This window comes from Myotis davidii, unplaced genomic scaffold (genome assembly GCF_000327345.1).
Source record: "Myotis davidii unplaced genomic scaffold, ASM32734v1 scaffold147, whole genome shotgun sequence".
Lineage (NCBI taxonomy): Eukaryota > Metazoa > Chordata > Mammalia > Chiroptera > Vespertilionidae > Myotis > Myotis davidii.
Window position 1 is genome coordinate 2,573,868 of NW_006383010.1, and position 21,594 is coordinate 2,595,461.

The 21,594-nt window shown below is 33.6% G+C and overlaps 1 protein-coding gene across 1 annotated transcript in view; it reads right to left on the reverse strand.

The window, feature by feature from the left end:
• TBC1D32 (TBC1 domain family member 32) overlaps window positions 1-21,594 on the reverse strand; it is a 114,283-nt gene that overhangs the window by 10,827 nt on the left and 81,862 nt on the right. Inside the window, exons 28-32 of the mRNA XM_006778431.2 lie at window positions 14,581-14,650; window positions 12,350-12,465; window positions 11,401-11,555; window positions 7,088-7,228; window positions 1,715-1,903 (exon numbers count right to left, since the gene is read on the reverse strand). Of these exons, the coding sequence (XP_006778494.1) occupies window positions 1,715-1,903; window positions 7,088-7,228; window positions 11,401-11,555; window positions 12,350-12,465; window positions 14,581-14,650 (671 nt within the window). The remainder of the gene's footprint in view (window positions 1-1,714; window positions 1,904-7,087; window positions 7,229-11,400; window positions 11,556-12,349; window positions 12,466-14,580; window positions 14,651-21,594) is intronic.

A 21,594-nucleotide genomic window follows, 5' to 3' on the forward strand; every position in this document is an offset into this window, starting at 1 on the left:
AAAAATTCAGCTAAAGGAGTTCATCACCACCTAACCAGTATTACCTGAAATGCTTAAAGGTATCCTTTAATAAGAGGAAGAAGAAGAAAAAGGCAAAGATACAAATTATGAACAACAAATATGCATCTATCAACAAGTGAATCTAAGAATAAAGTGAATAAATAATCTGATGAACAGAATGAACTGGTGATTATAATAGAATCAGAGACATAGAAAGGGAATGGACTGACTATTCTTGGGTTGGGGGAAGGGGTGTGGGAGATGTGGGAAGAGACTGGACAAAAATCGTGCACCTATGGATGAGGACAGTGGGTGGGGAGTGAGGGTGGAGGGTGGAGTGGGAACTGGGTGGAGGGGAGCTATGGAGGGATTCAATTAATACGTATGCTCTTTTAAAGAACAAAACATACATAGAAAAAGTTAAATCATTACAAATGATATACAAATAGCTTTAAATTAATAAATATTAAAGTGAAAAAATAAGTCCTTTCACAAAACTATAGAGAATACTTTCTACTAAGCTTTTACAAAAAGAAATAAAGTTAATTTCCTTTTTTAAAAACCATTCATAACATAATGAAAAAACATAAATGTGCTTGAAAAGTCTGTAAACTTTCTTTCCCCACTCTAGAAAATGTTTTGAAAAGCAATAAACAGATTCCTTTCTTTAAAAAACGATCACACCCATCACAATTATTACAGTTGTCACTGTTTCACTATAAAAAGTTACAAATAAACATTAATTTACATAAAGTCAAATCATTTAAAAAATGTTTCTAAGATCATAATTCTAGTGATATATGATAACTTGAGACCTTTTTTAATTCAGTACTTATGAAATAAAATACTTGATAGTTTGGCAATCAAATGATCAATGACATTTATTTACAGAAAATCGTCACTAAATGGAAAAGAGCTCAGACAAATATGTAATGGTAAAGAATAAAAATAAAATTAATTTACATAGACATTAGTCACTGACTTAAGAGAAAAACTAGCAAATGATAAATATTGGTTTTGGTGTATGTATGTCAGTGTGTGTCTGTGGGATGATAAAAGTAATAGATGAAGGGAAACATACTTTAAATTCAAGGGAAGATTTTAAGTTAAAACAAATAGAGTTGGACTGCCATCAAAAATTGCACACATTTATATATCATGTATTTCCTAAAGCCCAGAGCTTCAAAAGTCACATTGTTGTGAATGAGAAAGTAAGCAACCATGTCTTGTTTTAAAATATTAACTTATATATGGAAATGACTTTTTTAAAACTGTTATAAAACCTTTTATAAAAAATAGCTGGAAGTTTAGAAAATATAGAATATGAAGGTATAAGAAAATATATCAAATGCTTTTTAAAAAGTATTAAACCTCTGTATTAACAAAGAAACTTGAACTTTGACTAAGAAAGATACAGAAATATAAAACCAACACGCCTTTTGGCATAGCACACTAGTTAAAAGCAAAATTTTGGATCCAGACAGCTTAACTTCACATCCCAGGTCCATCACCACCTGTATAATTTGGGGCAATTTACTTAATTTGGTTCCTCAGTTTCCTCATCTCTAAAATGGAAATGATAAGAGTACCTACCTCAAAAGGTTGTTTTTAGGGTTATACGTGAGTCTAGAAAAGTATATGACATTAAGCACCTCATAAAAATTAGCTAGTATTAATTCTTAACTATTTTCCCTTTAGATAGAAAGACACTTACTTTTAGGAAGACCTGCAGATCTTGAGTCTGAGTGTGCTGCAGAATGTCTTGTTGCAGATGCTTGAAGATAGCTATACAGATATACACTTGATAGTCAGGACCAAGGAAAATACAAGTAGCAATATAATGGCAGATTTCTATCCAATCTAAATAATTCCAAAAACACTGAGTTATCCATTGCAGACAAATCTGAAAAAAAAAATCAGTTCTTTAGAAAGTTTATATGACCATATTTGACTTTCAAAAAGCAATAACCAATAACTCACATAAAACCAATGAAGAGCTTAGCATTAATCAAAATAGAAAGACATTTTGCACATAAGCCTACAAGTATACTTCGCCTATTAGCTTAATGCATGAGAAAACTTCCATGGCCTTGGGACTAGGGACTTGGGGGCAACTGATGTGTTCACACTGTACAAATGCCCATTGCTAAACGCCCTCTTTACTCATCTGTCCTCCTCCTATCCGTAACACCAGTCTGCTCTCTACAGATAACAAATGGCAAGAGACTATTTTAATTCAGAGGTGGAATTTTTTCCTACCCTACCTATAATCACAGATGTATAATTATGCAGATAACAGATTGCCAAATGTTACATTAATGCAAATGGACTCTTGCTGAATCAGAAAACAATTTAAACCAAACAGAATTATATAACATAAAAACTGAAAGCTAATGAAGGGGATAATTAAAAAAATGAGTCTTCCTAAAAAAATCATTTCTCTTACTTTTTGAATAACATTTGTTCTGATATAAAAAAGATACATGTCTGTTGTGGACAAACAGAAAAGTTTAAGAAAAAATAATCACACAGAGATCAACATTGCTAACATTTTGGTACATTAATGTTATGGATGGAATTGTGTATTCCCTTAAAAAGTAAGTCAAAGTCCTAACCCCAGTGCCTATGAATGTGACATTATTTGGAAATTGGGTCTTAAAGAAGTAATCAAGATAAAATGAGGTTACAGGGTAAACCCTATTCCAATGTGACTGCATCCATATAAAAAAGGGAAATTTGGACAGGGACATGCACAGAGGGAAAGCCACACATAGAAAATGTCACACTAGAAGACAAATAGTTGATGTATCTAGAAGCCAAGAAACATCTAAGGCTACTAGGAGCTAGGCAGGAAGCACCTAACAGTTCTACCCCCGGTGTCTGCAGAGGGAACATAGCCTTGCCAACACTTTGACTTTGACTTCCAGTCTCTAAATCTCTGAGACAGTACATTTCTGTTGTTCTAAGCAGCCTAGTTTATAATACTTTGATACTGCAGTCTTGGGAAATTAAGACAATTAATTACTTTCCAATATTTTAGTTTTCATAATGATCAACAAATGACCACTGAGGAAAGATTTCCTTTATTGAACCTATCTTCTCCTATAGTCTTAGGGAGAAGGGAGGAAGAAATGGGAACAGATAGGGTGGCTTATCTCAATTTATTGTAGATGTGAAAGATACAGAGAGCCAAATTTTCTTTTGCTCTATCACTTTGTCCCTTAAAAAAATAATTTCTAAAATGTGTTTTATACCTCTGATTCACATTTTGGTACACTGATTCCGTGTTTAACTGCCCTTACATGTTATAATAGTTTGCTAGGCCTGCTATAACCAAGCACCAGAGACTGGGTGACTTACACAAAAGAAAGTTATCTTCTTATAATTCTGGAGAAGTCCAGAATCAAGGTGTTGGCAGGGTTGGTTTCTGCAGGCCAATCTCTTTGGTTTACAGATGGCAGCTTCTTTTCATACTCATACAGTCTTCCCTCTGTACATGTCTGTGTCCAAATCTGCTATTCCTTTAAGGACACCACTCATCTGGATAAGGGTGCACCCTAATGACCTCATTATAATGTAATTACCACTTTTAAAGACCTTATCTCTATATAGTCACATGCTAAGGTACTGGGGGTTAAAACTTCAACATATGAATTTAGGGGGATACAATTCAGCCCATACCAGACGGTGTCTTTGAATTTTTGTTTTCCATACATTACTACTCATATCAGCCATTAAACTTTAAACTCAGCCATTATGGGCATATTGTTTCATCTCATCTTCTGGTCGTATTTTCTATTTTGTTATTGATAATGACAACTATATATGGTCAAATATTTCCTTCTGTTTTTTTATTGTAATTCTGTTCTCAGGTACAAAATTTTCCTTTACAAATATTAAGTTCCCTTCTATTAGGCTCAAAAATCTTTTCATTCAGCTTATGAGTCAACTCAGTATTAAATTAGAATATGTCTATAAATATCTAATATTTGTCAATAGGCAGATTATAGTTAATTTTCTTTGGTCCCAACTTCACTGTCCACTTGACATTGATAGGATTCTTCTCCCCGACCTCGGCCAGGAGGGTAAGCTGGCATGCAGAGCTCATTACCAACTTTCATTGTCCACCAAATACCCACATAATGTGGCTCTACTGGACTGAGAAGAAAAATACCTCCTGCTCCCACCTGACTACCTAGGTTAAAGCATTCAATGATTCTTTGACTAGAAGAGATACTTTCAATTCATTTGAAGCACTGTTGCCAGGGTTCTCTCTGTGTTCTTTGCTATAGTTACTAATGCCAATCAACTTATGACTAGGCCTTGTTAATAAAAATGAGAGTCCCTGGATGAAGGAAGGAGAAACAACTGAAGAGTGGAAATTAATACAATAATCCCTATAGCCAGGGAAAACAGGTCTCATTCAGTTGTAAGTTTCAGGGACAGCTTAGCAAGGAGACAAAGATAAAAGAGGTCACAAGTTCTGTCCATCTTCTTTCTAGTGGCCTTACTGTTCTACAGGTTGAATGGTGTGAAACTGCTAATCACTAACTCTGTCTAACTTTTAAACCTACCAACTTTATATGTTCCAACAAATAGATCTGAAGTTAAAATATATGTATCCATCTTCCTTTACCCAAATTGGTTAAAAGAAAGTCACCCCAGAATCTGTTAATTAATTCTTTATTGTATAGTTTCTAATGCCATTGCAATTTTCTGGCATTTACATACATTCAAGCATTGTTTTATAGTAAACCAATGTTTTTCACACCTAATTACACTTAAAAACGTTTAAATAGCTTTTTAGGTTCATAAGGAAGAAAACTCACTTCACAATATGTATAGAAATGTACCCTATTTGGACAGAAATGCACCATTTTGGGCAGACATTCAAGGATAAGAACCTGACAAGTAAAGATGGGGCACAGGGAGCGAGATGGTATCGTTTCAAGTAGCAGCATTCGCACATGAGAAGAGGCAAAGACTGGAACACATTTTTAAGAATGACTCTGCGCAAGGGGCATTCCCAGTCTTGACATTCTGCTTTTCATTTGTATAATTTTACATTTTTAAAAAGCACTGTCACAAAATATGAATTATAAAATAGTTTTCCATAATTCTTCTTCCATGGTGGTGGCAGTGCCAGAGATCACGCAAAAGAGAAAAACGGGGAGGTTTTCTAAGAGTGTACCCTGAGGGTTCCGTGTTAGCCCAGTGCAATCATCAGTGATATGCCAAATGATGTTAAAAAGGAATTCCAAGAGATAAGTCATTAAAGATATGTTCTACTTCAGCCAGGAAAGTTAAAAAAATTCAATGAGGACAGCTTTTTAACAAAAGTAAAACTGGTCAAAAGGTAATTGGAACATGTGATTTTCTGTTCATTTAAAAGGAAAGAATATATATTTTAATTTTTATTTCCTTTCCAACCTCAGTTAATTTTAAAAGAAACTCATCAATAAATATGTAATTCTAACATATTTATTTTTTTATTCTAGTTGAGATTTTTACTCTACAAAGCTGTTATTTTATTTAGCAACCTACCCACAGATCTCTCATTAATAAAGCAATCCCAACCCATTAGTTGTCTATAAATTAACAACTTCAAAAAACACTGTTTCTAGTTAGATCAAAATGAATAAGCTTTTAAATACAAAATTAATACCCCCAAAATTACTTAACTACATACACCCACTTAGTTACTTAAAAGTAGTTTCATGTTCTATATTAGCAATAAAATGGCAGATACTTCAATAAAACAATGACATATACTTTAAACATAAAATTATTGAAGTGGCTCACAAAGGGAACCATTAAAAAGGTATTTTTAAATTAGATAACTTAAACATAATATTACTGCTGAGAAATAATGGTGTAGTTTGTATTAGATAAATCTGCTTGTTACATGTAAGCAGTTAAATTGATAAGCCGATGCCAAAATGATAAATACCAAATTGATACAGTGGGCCCTGAGGTATTGCAAATTTCCCCCACAGCCTTTGGTAGTTTATTTTTAAATGATGGGATATATGTTAGGAACCAGTAAATAATTGGAGGTATTAGACAATATGCATTGTATTAATCCAGATAAGCATGGCAAAAATAAATTCTCAAGAACCTGTTGCTCCCTGACTGGGATTTTTAGAAGAATTGAAAGAATGGATTATTGAGCTTATAGTAAATACTTAAGTAACTACTTTCAACCAGAAGTAAACATTTTGTGATTCAAAATTCCCAGAAGTGTTTTCGGCACAGACACAGTAAGAACTAGAATTGGCTGAGGAAGAGTATCTCTTTCTACTACATGTAATTCCTTGCTATATTTAGACTTCTCATTAATTTCAGGAAATTGAAAACTAAGCAGGTCTAGTAACCGGATAAAGGTAAATGTAAAAAAAAATGACAGAAGGGCTCTTCAAAATAAGTATAAAAGCACATGTCATTTTAAGAAAAGTACTAATTAAGAGGAACGTGTTTCCAGTAGGACAAATACAAGGGAATGGAGGATGGTTTACTATTAAGAAATCTATACAATATGTCACATAAACAGGCCAAATAAGCTGCAAGATCAAGATATTCTTAACCATAAAACATCTGCGGCTACGGTCATGTGACCACATGTACAATTCCAGGCCCTAGAAAAGTCATTAAAACCTCTCTGATCCCAACAGCAGACACACAGCTCTAGGCTTTCTTGTTGGATAAGACACATCTCACATAACAGATACTCAGTGCTGATACCAATTATTGCCCTTAGTTACTTAATCCATAAATTAACCTTCTGATGAAGATATTGTTTCCACTACAAAGCCTGCATGTCATAGACTTTCAGAATGTCTATACCTTTGAAGAGCTGAACTTGAACTCGAATTCTGTGAATGGCTGGTACCTCCTATAAAGTAAACTTATCTGTTATAATAGGTCCAAGGAGAAGAAGTTGGTTTAGGAATTTAAATGCAAAGGCATATATACTTACAAAAATAGTTTTATTAATTTAAGTGTATTTCCTATATCTGATGAGAATATAATTTTCTTTAAAAACACTGAAATCTAGGAACTGAAGAAATGCTACTCCCTTATGAATTACCTGTGATGGTGCAAAACCAGACATGTGAAAAGCTGAAAACACAAGCGGCACCTCTGTCTTCAGCAGCATTTCAATATAGTGAGTGCTGCAAAAATATATGGGATGGATGCCAGATTCTATAGTGTCAACAGGTAGGTACCTCTGCATAAAAAAGAGAAATTGAGAATTAATGAGTATGCAGCTAATTTAAAATAATCAAACTTCTAAATCTTTTCCTCTGAATTGCTACTTCAAAATTAATGTAGTGGCATAACAAATTATGCAAATATTATAGTTACATAAATTTAAAAGTCAGAATGTTAAACTCTGTAGAAAGCATAAATTTCAATAAAGACAGTATGATATACTTTCTGAGACACAGGAATGAAGTTGACACTTTGGAATTTTGGCAACTTCAATCCTTTGTGGAATTTTGTGGGTGAGTGTTGTATGAAAGAATAAATGAGTGAGTTCAGGAGTAATAAATGCTTTACTTTTTTAATACCTAGGATGTTTCAATATACTTACTCTCCTTGGCTTTGACCAATGATTCCATAATGCTAATACGTTTTTGTTTGTCAGCTCTTAGAGGTATTTGCCTAATCCCCTTTTTCTAAGTTAATACAAACTTGTGCTACTAATAAATGAAATTGAGTACTCCATAAGAAATTCATCTTTTGCCGAAACCGGTTTGGCTCAGTGGATAGAGCGTCAGACTGCGGACTGAAGGGTCCCAGGTTCGATTCCGGTCAAGGGCATGTACCTGGGTTGCGGGCACATCCCCAGTAGGGGATGTGCAGGAGGCAGCTTATCGATGTTTCTCTCTCATCGATGTTTCTGGCTCTCTATCTCTCTCCCTTCCTCTCTGTAAAAGTTCAATAAAATATATTTTAAAAAAAAGAAAGAAATTCATCTCTAAAACTGGGGAAAAAATACATAATGCATTCACATCAAAGTTGTCAGAGCAAGTATTTTATAAATATATTTTATACACATATTTATATTTTCATGTATATTTATATTTATTTATATGTCCATATACTATATATGTGTAGATATATAAACACAAATATTTACAAACTTGTATTTTACAGCAATATCTTCATAAAGTTGGTTATTTTTTAAATGTAGCTATTAGATACAATTTATTATCATGAATGTTCATAATGTTTTAATGAGTTAGTATAAATGCAACATTTAACCACAACAGCTTCTTTTAAAAACAAAGAATAACCTTGAAGATATAATTTTATGTCAAGAAAAATTCTTAGACCAACAATTATAACCTATAGACTTATAATAAAAATTGATACTCAAATTAGATCTGAAGAATACATAATTAAGAAAGTTTCAGAAAAGCATTTTTTGTTCTTGCCTTTACCAGGCAACTCTTACTTTTAAACCTTCTTAATAAAACAATGTTAATACTTTTAAATTAAAACAAACCAAGCTCACATAAAAAATTACATAAGTCATGGCGGAACCGGTTTGGCTCAGTGGATAGAGCGTTGGCCTGCGGACTGAAAGGTCCCAGGTTCAATTCTGGTCAAGGGCATGTACCTGGGTTGCAGGCACATCTCCAGTAGAAGATGTGCAGGAGGCAGCTGATCCATGTTTCTAACTCTCTATCTCTCTCCCTTCCTCTCTGTAAAAAAATCAATAAATATATTTTTTTAAAAAATTACATAAGTCAAATAATTTATTAGTGATTTTCCAGTTTTATCATTCATCATCATAAATGATTTACCATTTCACATGCAGAAATATATATTTGTAGTAAAAGATATTTTGTAGGAAAATATATTTTATGATAGGCTCTCAGGAAGATACCTCACAGTACACACACACACAAAGAACCTTAACTCTCTATACTGATGACAAAACATACATAGCATATTAAATGGACTTCTTGTATGTAGTCAATTGCAGATTAATGTCTAAGACCAAAAAGTAACCTTTCTATTGAGTAAATAAAAATAATAAGAACTGCACAATGTGTTTCACTAATGAGTACTTATAGAGTAAAATTAATGAATATAACAAACATATATAAAAGCAAAAGTCAACTTATACATACATAACATTTTAATTTTCAATACAAACTTAGATAATACTTTTCTGAATATATGTATAATAGCAGTATAAGAAATATATATATATATATGAAATAACTCTTATACATTAACTATGTTATATTGAAAAACAACATATTTAGAGTTGGTCTGTTAAGAGATGGTGGCAATATATTAATTAATTACATTCTCAAAGAAAACAAGCCATTATTATGTAATGGATTCCCAAAGATAAGGCAAGAGTTCTTCTACTTTTATACATTATACTTATTGGAAGAAATTATGCCATACTTTTGGGTAACCAAAACAAGCTTCTAGCACCAAACCTTGCATAGAGTAGCTTCACAACAAATTATTGCTTGAATGACAAGAAAATATTCTAATAATTGCGCACAATCACAATAACTTAACTTATACTAATTTTATTAATTGCTCTATTAATTTCCATTTTATAACTCTAATTTATAGTAAATGGTGTTCATGAACCCAGATCAATGATAGCTCTGAGCCACATGGATACAACAAAGAGTATTCTGAATCATCAAATTATAAATTATGTTTGTTATACATTTAGTGTTTTGATGTATTTTGCTTAGTCACAATGCTCTAGGGATGGTAAGTTTTATTAAAGGTAACTCAAAATAAAATCTAGAACATAAGGTTAAACAGAACACATATAGGATAGCAATAGCATTTACTATATCATCTAAGCAACATATAAACTGATATACACACTATGCTAAAATCATGAAAAAATTATCGGTAAAACTTTTGGCTTGGAATATACTATAAAGTGGCATAATATGAAACAAGGACTTTATAAAATAGTTAACACTCAGTATTTTACTTTAGTGATTAAATATAGAAGGTATGTGCTTAAAAACAAAAAAGAAACACGGTAAGCATTTTCTCAGTTTTTTTTTTTTTCTTCCAGTATAGGTAGCTCTGATGAGTCATTTTATTCCTGACACTAAGAAAAATCTAGTTCTGCCTGGGCCATGACACATGAGAACATGGAATCTTCAAATATAAATACAATTTACAGTTACATGTAAACAGGGAAGGTGCTTTGACACTGGTTTTCTTTCCTACAAATGATTGGTCACATGACTTACTATTGCTAATGACCTGCAAATGGGTTACAAGTGTGCCATGACTTACAATTTGCTGTAAAATTTGAATCTAAATGTATGGGGGCAAAAGCAATACAACTTTGGAAACTGGAAAGCAGAAAGACTACAGGCCTGAAAAAGCTGAATCCTAAGTTAATAGTAGAGAAAGCTGAGAACCAACCCAATTTACCCCGAAGAATCCTCAAAGCCTCAAAAAGGGATGGCCAGGAATCTCTGGAAGTGGGGGTAAAGAGGAAGGGGCTAAAATGAGAAGGCCTGGATGAACCTTTGAGCATCTGACCTCATGTAACCCGAGCAGAAGTCTAAAATGTTATTTTCTGGAGAGGATAAAACAGACTGGCTGTCTGGCTGAAAGGACACAAGACATCGTTAAGGATAGTGGTACCACACCAAAAGCACAGGAATTGTACAAAAAAAGTTAAAAAAAATATATATATATAAATGTGTATTTAAATTCTATTAGAATTTTTAAGTCTAAATATCCTGTGTTGAATAAATATTATTTTGTGAGGCGTAACAGAGAACTGTGTGTGTGTGTGTGTGCATTACCATCTCTTGACCTTCCTGTTGAACAACACTAGCTCATTCAAGTATTACTTTAAGCCTGATTTTCCATCAATGGAGTTTTGTATTTATATGAATATGAAACACTTCCTTTACTTTGTTCTCCCTTTCATGTTTTAACTAGCAGAGAAGGCATATATGAATGTTACTTTTGTTATAATTATTATTTGGGATTAGGTATTCCTATAGAAAAAAATGAACTTCAACTTAATATTATTTTATGTTGTAATTTCACTAAGAAATTCTTTCTCACAAAATAAAAAATAATCATTCAGTAGTTTTCTTTTTATATATAAAACTCTATAATTTACTAACAAGTTTAATATTTAACAATGCATCTATTACCATTAATCACTTATTCAGATACCAGTAGGTAAGACACCAAATATTTGAGAAAATGTCAAAGCTGTATCTTCAAAGAGAATCAGTCAAAAGCAGTCACACAAAAAAATGAATATAAATTAATACAGAGTTCTCTACAAAGAAAATAAGATCCCAATTAAGTTAAATAGGATTTGCCTTAAAATTTAAAATGCTTCTTTAAAAACAGGCTAAAAAGTCTTACAGAAATGTGCAGTCTTGGCAACCAAAGGAAAGCAGAGGTCAGAAGCCTGGAGAACTGCTGAAGAAATTGGAATGTTTTCTCTTTGTCCCCCAACATTATCATGAACAAAGAAGATACAAACCAGTCATGGCCAGCATAACTCCCCTGCAGGCAGATTACAAAGCACAGTTAAGGAACTGTTATAATAGTTTATGTTACAAAATGAAACATAACAACTCCATAAACACTCATTTCCAGGATCTCTATAAGGAAAGATATATTAATGATACTTAGTCCTTGTTTTGTCTTTAGTCAATTTATAAGATATTGATGTAAAATTAAATTTTATTAATAAAAATTACACATTAACTATTATAATGTACTCTTTTCTTTAATGTCCCGTGAAGGCCAATGGCACTAGCAACTGAAAGAAAAACGATCTGCTTTGTAGAAATACACTTCCTGAAGTGATGAACACAGAGTACCACCCTTTCTCTAGTTCAGGTTGTCTGCTAAATTACTAGCACAATCAAGTATTTTTAAAATCCACACATTTTTAGATTCAGTAATGCAAGTAGTTTGCATATATTTTTCTTTGAGTCAAATCCTATTTCTGAAATATAGCCATTTCAAATAAAATCATAAATGGATTTTTATTCTTATTCTAGATTTACTAAATCTAGAATATTAACTTTCTAGATTGCAGTCTAATTTTAAAACTTTCTTATATATGTCTGAAAATATATTCCATTAACTTCAATTATTCAGTTGCAGATTGAATGAGTAAGAATGAACTTAATCACTATTCAATTTAATAAAATGTATATCTAAAGTACAGAATAAAATGCTATGGACAAATAAATCACTAATATAGGTTAAAAGTATTATTTTACTATAAAAGATATCCCATCAAATACTTATGAAACGTGTATGAATAAAGTTGAACTGTGAATCCACTCAAAAAGGATATGAAGAGAAGATTTTACAGGAGCTTGCTGCTGTGTCAGGAATCTCTCACAGTGCTTTAACACCCAGGTAAGATCACTTTCTGCACTATCTTTTAACAGGCTGAGGAACTTGCCATACCTACATTAAAAATCCACAAAACATATAAAAGGATAAAGGTCAGGGCCTGTATTGTAAATTCATTTATAGAAATCAAAGTGGAGTCCTCTTAAAATCTCAAGGTTTTAAGTTTTCAAATTTCTACTTTTGGCATAGCTCTTTATGGGAAAAAATGACTATATCTGTTACCAATAATTATGATGTATTTGGATTAGCAGTATTCATCTGGTAAATACTGGTAACTTTAAAGGAAAATAAAACAATAATGAGAGAAAATATACATACCATAGATCTATAAGTAGAATGTAAGTATTTTTTACCTGAACTTAATCTAAAACACAGAATGTTGACAGTCGAATGTTAAATCTAAGAAGCAATTCTTGAGTTCATCTGTTCCAAGGATTCTAAATGGGAGTGGCACTTCTCAGGGGGCCACTTTGGAAACTTATGGGGGCATTTTTTATTGTCATAGTGACTGGGGCACCAATGGTAATCGGTGAGGCCAGGAGGTTAGACACAGGACAGCATGGTAACAATGTGCAAACGCCCCACCTGTTATTTTGCATCGATTAAAAAGATACTTATAATGATCTGAAACGAATTGTTTCATATAAAAAATGTTTTCCTATATTTTTTACATATTCTGAATGCAACCATGTGCAAATCAGGGAAAGACAGTGCTTTATTTGATGGCTTTCTAAGCATTGTTCACCATTTTGGAAAGTCATTTTGCCAGTGGCAACTCCTTGCAGTATTTGAAGCACCAAAATAAAGTCTCTATTTGTAGCTGTCAGTCACGACGATGAGTGCCAGCTATGTCTTATACTGTAGTTTTATACAAAACTTCATTATAAATCATTTTCCATTTATTTCTTATTAATAAGACATTATAATAAATTTTAAAAATATGTGACTTATATTATCTATGGATTCCATTTCACAACAGACATAGGGTATTTAAAATAAAAACAAGGCTGCAAAACTGAATGTGTTATATGCCCTATGTAATAAAGGTGGGTGAGCTAGTATTAGTACCATCGTTTTCATTCTAAGGCTATGAATTTATAAAAAAACACTCAAGTCTTTTTAACATCTTTCACATGGATCTTTATAAAAATTGATTGTGACTCTGATCCTTCTGAATGAGACTATCAAGATTCCCATTTAAAAGCAAGAATGAGGCCCTGACCGGTTTGGCTCAGTGGATAGAGCGTCGGCCTGTGGACTGAAGGGTCCCAGGTTCGAATCCGGCCAAGGGCATGTACATTGGTTGCGGGCACATCCCCAGTAGGAGGTGTGCAGGAGGCAGCTGATCGATGTCTCTCTCTCATCGATGTTTCTGGCTCTCTGTCCCTCTCCCTTCCTCTCTGTGAAAAATCAATAAAATATATTTAAAAAATAAAAAATAAAAGCAAGAATGAGGGTGAAGGTGGTCCAGGACTCAGCTCTTAACTCCCAGACTGCTGTTTAGCTTGTCCATCTCCTTTGAAAATTACAATTTGCGTACAAAACTTCAAACTACTCTAATTAGTTTATTCATTTTAACTTCTGCATCTATCCTTAAGATACTTTTGTACTCATCACCATAGCTTGATAATCCAAACTAATCATATTTTAGAAATGGTATAATTGTGCTGCCAGTGTTCTGATTTTTACAGTTATTTCTGGGGGAAAAACAGATAGTCATAGAGGCTTAAATACACTGAAATTAAACTCTGAAATAATAATGAGTCATAACTGATTTACCTATAAAGGTAATTTAATCATGTGTCAATATCCTAAAAACAAAATTATTTTCTGAATGATAAATTCTTCATTTAAAATATACCAAAATAAAATAAATTATACCAAACAGTTGGTTGTTAAATTAAATACTATTAAGCACATATCAGGTTGATAAAAAAATTCTAGATATACACAAGGGAGGTATATTTCCCTATAATATACCTGACAGTCACTTTTAAAAAGAAATCTTTATTGTTAAAAGTATTACAGATGTCCCCTTTTTCCTCACATTGACCCTTCATAGCCCACCCCTGCCCCTAACCCCAGGCCTTCACCTCCCTAGTGTCTGTGTCCATGGGTTATGCCTGTAGGCATACAAGTTCTTTGGCTGATCTCTTCCCACTCACCCACCTGACAGTCACTTTAATGCCAAGCTGCTGCACCAATGAAAGACTTTCGTTATTCACATTTGCATCAGTAGCTAAAAACAACAGAAAATTGGGTTATAAAAATGTATAAAAGTCTGCATAATATTTTAATTGAAAATTGATGAAAGCAATATTTTTACATATTTTACTGTGAATTTTGAAAACACTGATGAATTTGTTCTTTTAAGAACTGTTAATTATATTTTCAAAGAAATTAACAGGGAAATTTTTACAAATAACCTTTCTCCTATAAAAGCATTTTTAAAAGCATATTAAATACAAAACAACTAATCATAGTTTTGAATCATCTATTTTCACTTGGTTCTCAAAACACAAAAGCTATTATCCCCAAAATAGTCTAGAGCAGGGGTGGGCAAACTTTTTGACTCGAGGGCCACAATGGGTTCTTAAACTGGACCGGAGGGCCGGAACAAAAGCATGGATGGAGTGTTTGTGTGAACTAATATAAATTCAAAGTAAACATCATTACATAAAAGGGTATGGTCTTTTTTTTTTTTTTTAGTTTTATTCATTTCAAACGGGCCGGATCCGACCTGCGGGCCGTAGTTTGCCCATGGCTGGTCTAGAGTATTGCACTTTCATTAAGCAAAATACATATAACGTTTTGAATTATTAATATATATACACGTATGTGTATATATATGTATACGTGTATATATGTGTGTGTGTGTATATGTATATACATATACATGTACATATATCCATTTACTTCTTAAAGATTTAAGCATGAGTGTCAGGAAAAAATAATCAGTATTCTACTTATAATGTACAACAATGTAGGAGGGTGGAGTGAACAGGTTTCTTCCTGCAGGCGAATTCTCTGTCAAGTAGGAATTGTGATCTTCTACCAAAAGTGAAGAAGGGGTTCTCTTTTCTCCACATTCTCACCAACACTTCTTGTTTGCTGATTTATGATGATAGTTAGGTGAAATAAGCCAGTCAGAGAAAGACAAATACCATATGATTTCACTTATATGTGGAATATAATTAACAAAATAAACAAACAAAATAGAAACCGATTCATATATACAGAGAATAGCCTGTCAGAGAGGAGGGGGGAGGGGAGCTGGGTGAAAAAGATAAAGGGAGTAAGCAAAAACAAACAAACAAACAAACAAAACTCATAGACAACAGTATGGTGATTATCAGGAAAAAGGAGGGTGGGGGTAGAAGAGGGTAAAACGGGGATAAATGGTGATGAAAGGAGACTTGACTTGGGGTGATGAACACACAATACAATATACAGATGTTGTGTTATAGAACTGTATCCCTGAAACCTATGTAATTTTATTAATGTCACCCCAATAAATTCAATTAAAAAAGAAGAAAAAGCACCTGGAAAGATTTACCTATTAATAAAAGTACAAAGACATTTTAAACTGTGAAGGAGGGGTTGTTCAGATGGAGAACTATAAGAGAAGTTGAAAGTTTAGTCCTTGAGAACACTGGCTGGCCAAGCTAACAATGAACACTGAAAAGCATCACTAGATAGCACTGAAAGTCTAGTTGAAACTTTCAGTTTTTGGCTGAAGAAATGGTAGTGTGCATATACACAAATATACAAGATTAAGGGAATTGTCCAAAATCACATATTATCTAGTGGTAGAGAGGACCAAAGGCTACGTTTTCCAAATCTCATATCACGAACTTTCTTTCCCTCCCATTACATATTGGTGCATCGCATATTATCAATATAATCTACTTAACTCATGGATTCATTCATTCCTTGTAATAGGCCTTTCTGATAAAAGTAGGTGTAGCACACCAGGCTAGAAGCTATGGAGGATAAAAGATAAATAATACATCATGTTCTAAAGGAACTTTCCATGTAGTGTCAGAGATAAAATTTGTATATAGATAGCTCTAATTTTTTAAAGTGCTAAGAGGAATAAGAATGGTACAGATAAAATGTTATGTGAATTCATAAGAGGGAGAGATTAGGAAGGCAAGGGATTTAAATTGAACCTTAAAATATGGGTAGACTTGAGATCTGTAGAGATAGGGAAGAACAAATCAAGCATCACTGTTATCAAACATCTACTCTTTGGACCAGCAATAATTCATCTTTTAGTACTCTTAGAGTTAAGGTAACCTACTTCTCCTAGTTAACCTAGGACTTTCATGGTTTTAACACGGAAAGTCTCATGCCCAGGAATTCCTCACAGACCTAAAGTGTTTTATTTCCATTTTTTAATTTCTTTTATTGTCTAAAGTATTACATATGTCTCCTTTCCCCCCCAATTGACACCCGCCCCCTGCATGCCACTCCCACCCTCCAGGACAAGCCCCCACTGCCTCAGTGTCCGTGGCCATTGGTTATGCTAATATGCATGCATTCAAGTCCTTTGGTTGATCTCTGACCCCCTACCCCCACACCCCCGCCGCCTTCTCTCTGAGGTTGGATGGTCTGATCAGTGTTCCTTAGTCTCTGGATCTATTTTTTTTCATCAACAACATATTTTTATTTATGTTGTTCATTATATCCCACATATGAGTGAGATCATGTAATATTTATCTTTCTCCGTCTGGCTTATTTCACTTAGCATAATGCTCTCCAGGTCCATCCATGCTGTTGCAAATAGTAAAAGTTCCTTCTTTTTTATAGCAGCGTAGTATTCCATTGTGTAGATGTACCACTGTTTTTTTTAACCCACTCATCTGCTGATGGGCACTTAGGCTGTTTCCAAATCTTAGCTATTATAAATTGTGCTGCTATAAACATAGGGGTGCATATGTACCTAACAGATGTACCTTCTATGTCTAGGGGAGAATGATAACCATTTTTCACTTGTAGCAACAGGTTAAGCAAAGGAGACTATTAGTGTCTTCTCTTCAGATTTTTCAAACTGGACTGAAGTAGGGATTTCTGTCCTTATTAATTACAGGGCTATGAGGTGCCATGGGTCTCTAGCGAGGGGAATAAATGCAACATACAAGGAGAGGGAGAGACAGAGGAAGGAGAAAGATTGCTGAGGACACCTTTATCCCATTTATAGGAAACAATGATTCTGCCTCATTTTCTGCTTAGACAAAAAAAAAGTTTGCTTTTATTTTCCATCACTTGGTACCAAAAACATATATTACAAATTATTTTCACTTTCACAAAATAAGGACCAATTTTTAAAACTATCATCATTCATATGTTCACCATAATTTCAAATTCTTAGTCTTAACAACAGCATTTTTTTAATTCAGCGTAACTTAAACACAGCTTTTGCCAATGTCCACTACAATCCAATCAGGTGAAATTCACTTGGGTAATCATCAGGAAGTTCTTTTTGTTTCAGTACCTGAATCCATTCCTGGTGATCCTATATTCTATGATAATTAGATTTTAATTTCCCAACTTTAAATATATAAAACTTTAGTGCTATAGTATTGGTGACATTGGCTGGTTTTGCAAAATTTAAATAATTTCAATAAGATAAACATGCCAACTTTATATATTCCTATTGTCATGGTATATTCCTACCTGCTATCAACTATCATAATATGATACGATAATATTCATTTCTATAAACTATTGCCAGAACAATTTTAAGTTAAATTAGATAACAGAATTCTAATACATATAAAATTGGATTATTAAGCATAAAAATATTTATCTTCATTAATATACAGATCTGTGTGCTTGTAATAATACTAACGCTGAGTGGATGAATGAGTAGATGAATGAATAAATGAATGAACAAGCATCCACTGAACAACAAAATAAGTGGTGTTTTATATATCAATCTAGAAGCAAGGTGGATATGGAAATAGATTTGGACTTAAAAATATATTCTTTATATTGAAATCAACTAACAAATGGATAATATGACTCCCTAATCCCTGGAGTCTATAAAAAGCTTAATAAAATAAGTTGTTGAAAAAATTCAACCAAACAATGACACCTAAAGCGCCCTACTTACCCTAGTTTCTTAGCAATGTGTAATTCAATCTCAGCATTAATATTCAAGCAATTATCTGAAATAACCAGTCATTTTAATTATAAATATAATAGTCTCAGAACAAAATGAGTTGAAAAAATTTTACTTAATATTCACTGATATCACTCACTCTGGCCATGCATTCTGTTCTATTTTGTGGTTTTCAGAGCCAGAACAAAAGCAGTGGTAGAAGAAATCAAATCTACTCTGCCTGGCACTTGGCTAATGGCATGGAAAACAGTAAATTTTCAGAAGAGTAAAGACCTTCTTGAAGATGAATTCATGGTTGAAGAAGCAGTGGCTGCTTGACTGTTTACTGACTTTCCTGAAGCCCTGCTGTATCGGTTATAAAGTGAGAGGACTCTCATTCACTCAAACATATTAACCAGTCAGTATTCTTCCTCCTAGGTCCTTCTTTCCCAAAGCAAGTCTGAAGATTCTGTTGCTTCTTTTTCAACATGTGGCTTTATCTATCCATTCTATTCAATTCGTAATGACTTAAAATCTAATTCCTGGTGACAAAACTACTATAAGAGTCTGTCTCCTAACTAGCATAGTCAGTGTTTTTTGGTAAAAAGCACTTCTCTTTCCATGTCTTTAATTATGCAATTACCCATAAGTCTTCTCCTATCCTATCTCTTTCATCTGTAATAGCAGTACTAGTGCCATCTGTCCTGCTCTATTATCACTTCCTCCTCTTATCTTCCAGTATAGTCAACAATGATCATCCTTTCCACTAAACACTATGGTACTCACAACAAAACCCTTAATTTGATAATAACCCAATGCAAATAAGATACTTAAAGGCCCCAGCAGATTGCCTGAAACAAAGTAGCCAGCTAAAAATGATCAGTTTTCCCTCATTTCTTCATTTTCTATCTTACCATCTGCTGCCATTTACTTAATTCATCACTTTAGATGCATGCTCTGTCTTCCTTCCTTGAGGTGAGGGATATTTGTATTATACTAGGAGCCCAGCGCACGATTGGAAATCACGCCGCGCCGCCCACTCCCTCTCTGGCCCTTGAAGCAGCCATGGCTGCTGCTGATCAGGCCCTCCCCCAGCTAAGGCATGTGGACGCCCCTGCCGCCCCGCCCCCGATGTATACACAACCTCTTCCTGTCTGGTCAAACCGTTATGGCATCACGGTTAATTAGCATATTTCTCTATTTTATCGATAGATAGATATAGATACCTACTTGCAATATTAGAACATACAAACATGCTCCATAAATGTAATAGAAAAGAGCATATTCGTTGAATACCCAAAGAAAGTATAAAGGTGTTTAACTGTATATAGTTTAAAAATATTTTAGTAGTCAAAAGACAGAATTGCAACTTTTTTAAAAAATATATTTATTTCAGAGAGGAAGGGAGAGGAAGGGAGAGATAGAAACATCAATGATCAGCGGGAATCATTGATTGGCTGCCTCCTGCGCGTTTGACCGAGCCCGCAACCCAAGCATGTGCCCTTGACCGGAATTGAACCTGGGATCCTTGGGTCTGCAAGCTGACACTCAATCCACTGAGCCAAACCAGCTAGGGCTAGAATTGCAACTTTCTAAATATTTTTTCAGTCTTTTGATTAACAACACAAAGAGAAAACATTAAAATATTTACTACCTTAAAAGGACTACTCAATTTATCATCTCAAAGAAGCAATTATAGTAGTAGAAATTCCCCAACTTGTTACAGAGAACTGGGCCAACAAAATGTTATTGTCTGTTAAGATTTGGAAAGATACCAGTATGGATTTACAATCTGCAAATGTGCAGAACTTTCTCTGTTTTTTCTTTTCTCTTTCTTCAAGGGGATAAACAGCCAAACTAATTTGATTTTTTCAGATTTGCAAATTTTATAATAGATTGAAATCCTGAGGGAGCTAACAACAGATGGATGCCTGTGTTATTCTAATTTCGGCTACCTTAGGGTTTAGCAAACTGTCATTTTTAAAAAGACAATCAATTTCTCATTTCCAGAAACACAAAAAAGCATTGAATATATCTATTCAGCATTTGCTTTGAAAAATCCTTATATCAAAACAGTTTTTGTATATTTAAAGTAAATAAAGTGAAATTTCATAATAGCAAACCATTGTTCCACCAGCCAAAAAACAAATGGTAAAGGATGAGGATAGCTAAGGCCATGGGAAGAAAACAATACTACCATCAAAATTATGATATCATAATAAATACTCAACAGTTAACCCATAGGAAGCCTCTTTCTTTTTGCTGTACTCTAAAATTCCAGGGGATGGTTGTTCAACTGGAGCCTTTAAAGAAATTTAAATTCACATTCAGGGTTTATCTGCCTAGATGCTACATTAAAAAAAGACTACACATGAGGTCTCCCTCATAATTTAGAAGTACAACAAAGGGCAGTAAATACATGTATACTGAGCAATCAGGTGGAATATTTGGAAAACACATACAACATAATGTTAATTTTAGATAATACAGAAAATATAATCCAAGAGAACAATATGTCAAGGAAAGCTATAGAAACTGGAGATTATTATGCTGCAGACTAGAGATCCCCACTCTTGACCATGCAAATATCCATGATTACCACTGCTTACTGATTTCCTCTCTTACTCATAGACTTGACCATTATTCCCTGTATTCTTTTCATGTACATTATTAGGTTCACTTATAACGTTATAATTCTTTTCACAAATGCTTTTCTTCAAAATTCTCTTCACAATTTCTGTTTTCTTTCCTATTTACCTCAATGTTCTGATTTTAAATGCAATGATTATGCCTACTTCATTATTTTCTCAATATAGCAACCGCAGTGATCTTTTAACAGTGTAAATCAGAGCATGTCAATCCTATGTTTAAGACCCTGTAATAATTTTCAAAATCTCTCCTCTATGACTTCCACACAAGCAATTCTTTCCTCTTACTTCTTTTTAGCCATACTAGTCCTCTTTGGTGTCGCTGGCTGAAATTCTCTTTCCCTGAAAATACCCATATATCTTGAACCCACTTCTGCTGGTCTGAACACTATTTAATATTGTAATCCTCACCCTCAACTAGCACACCCC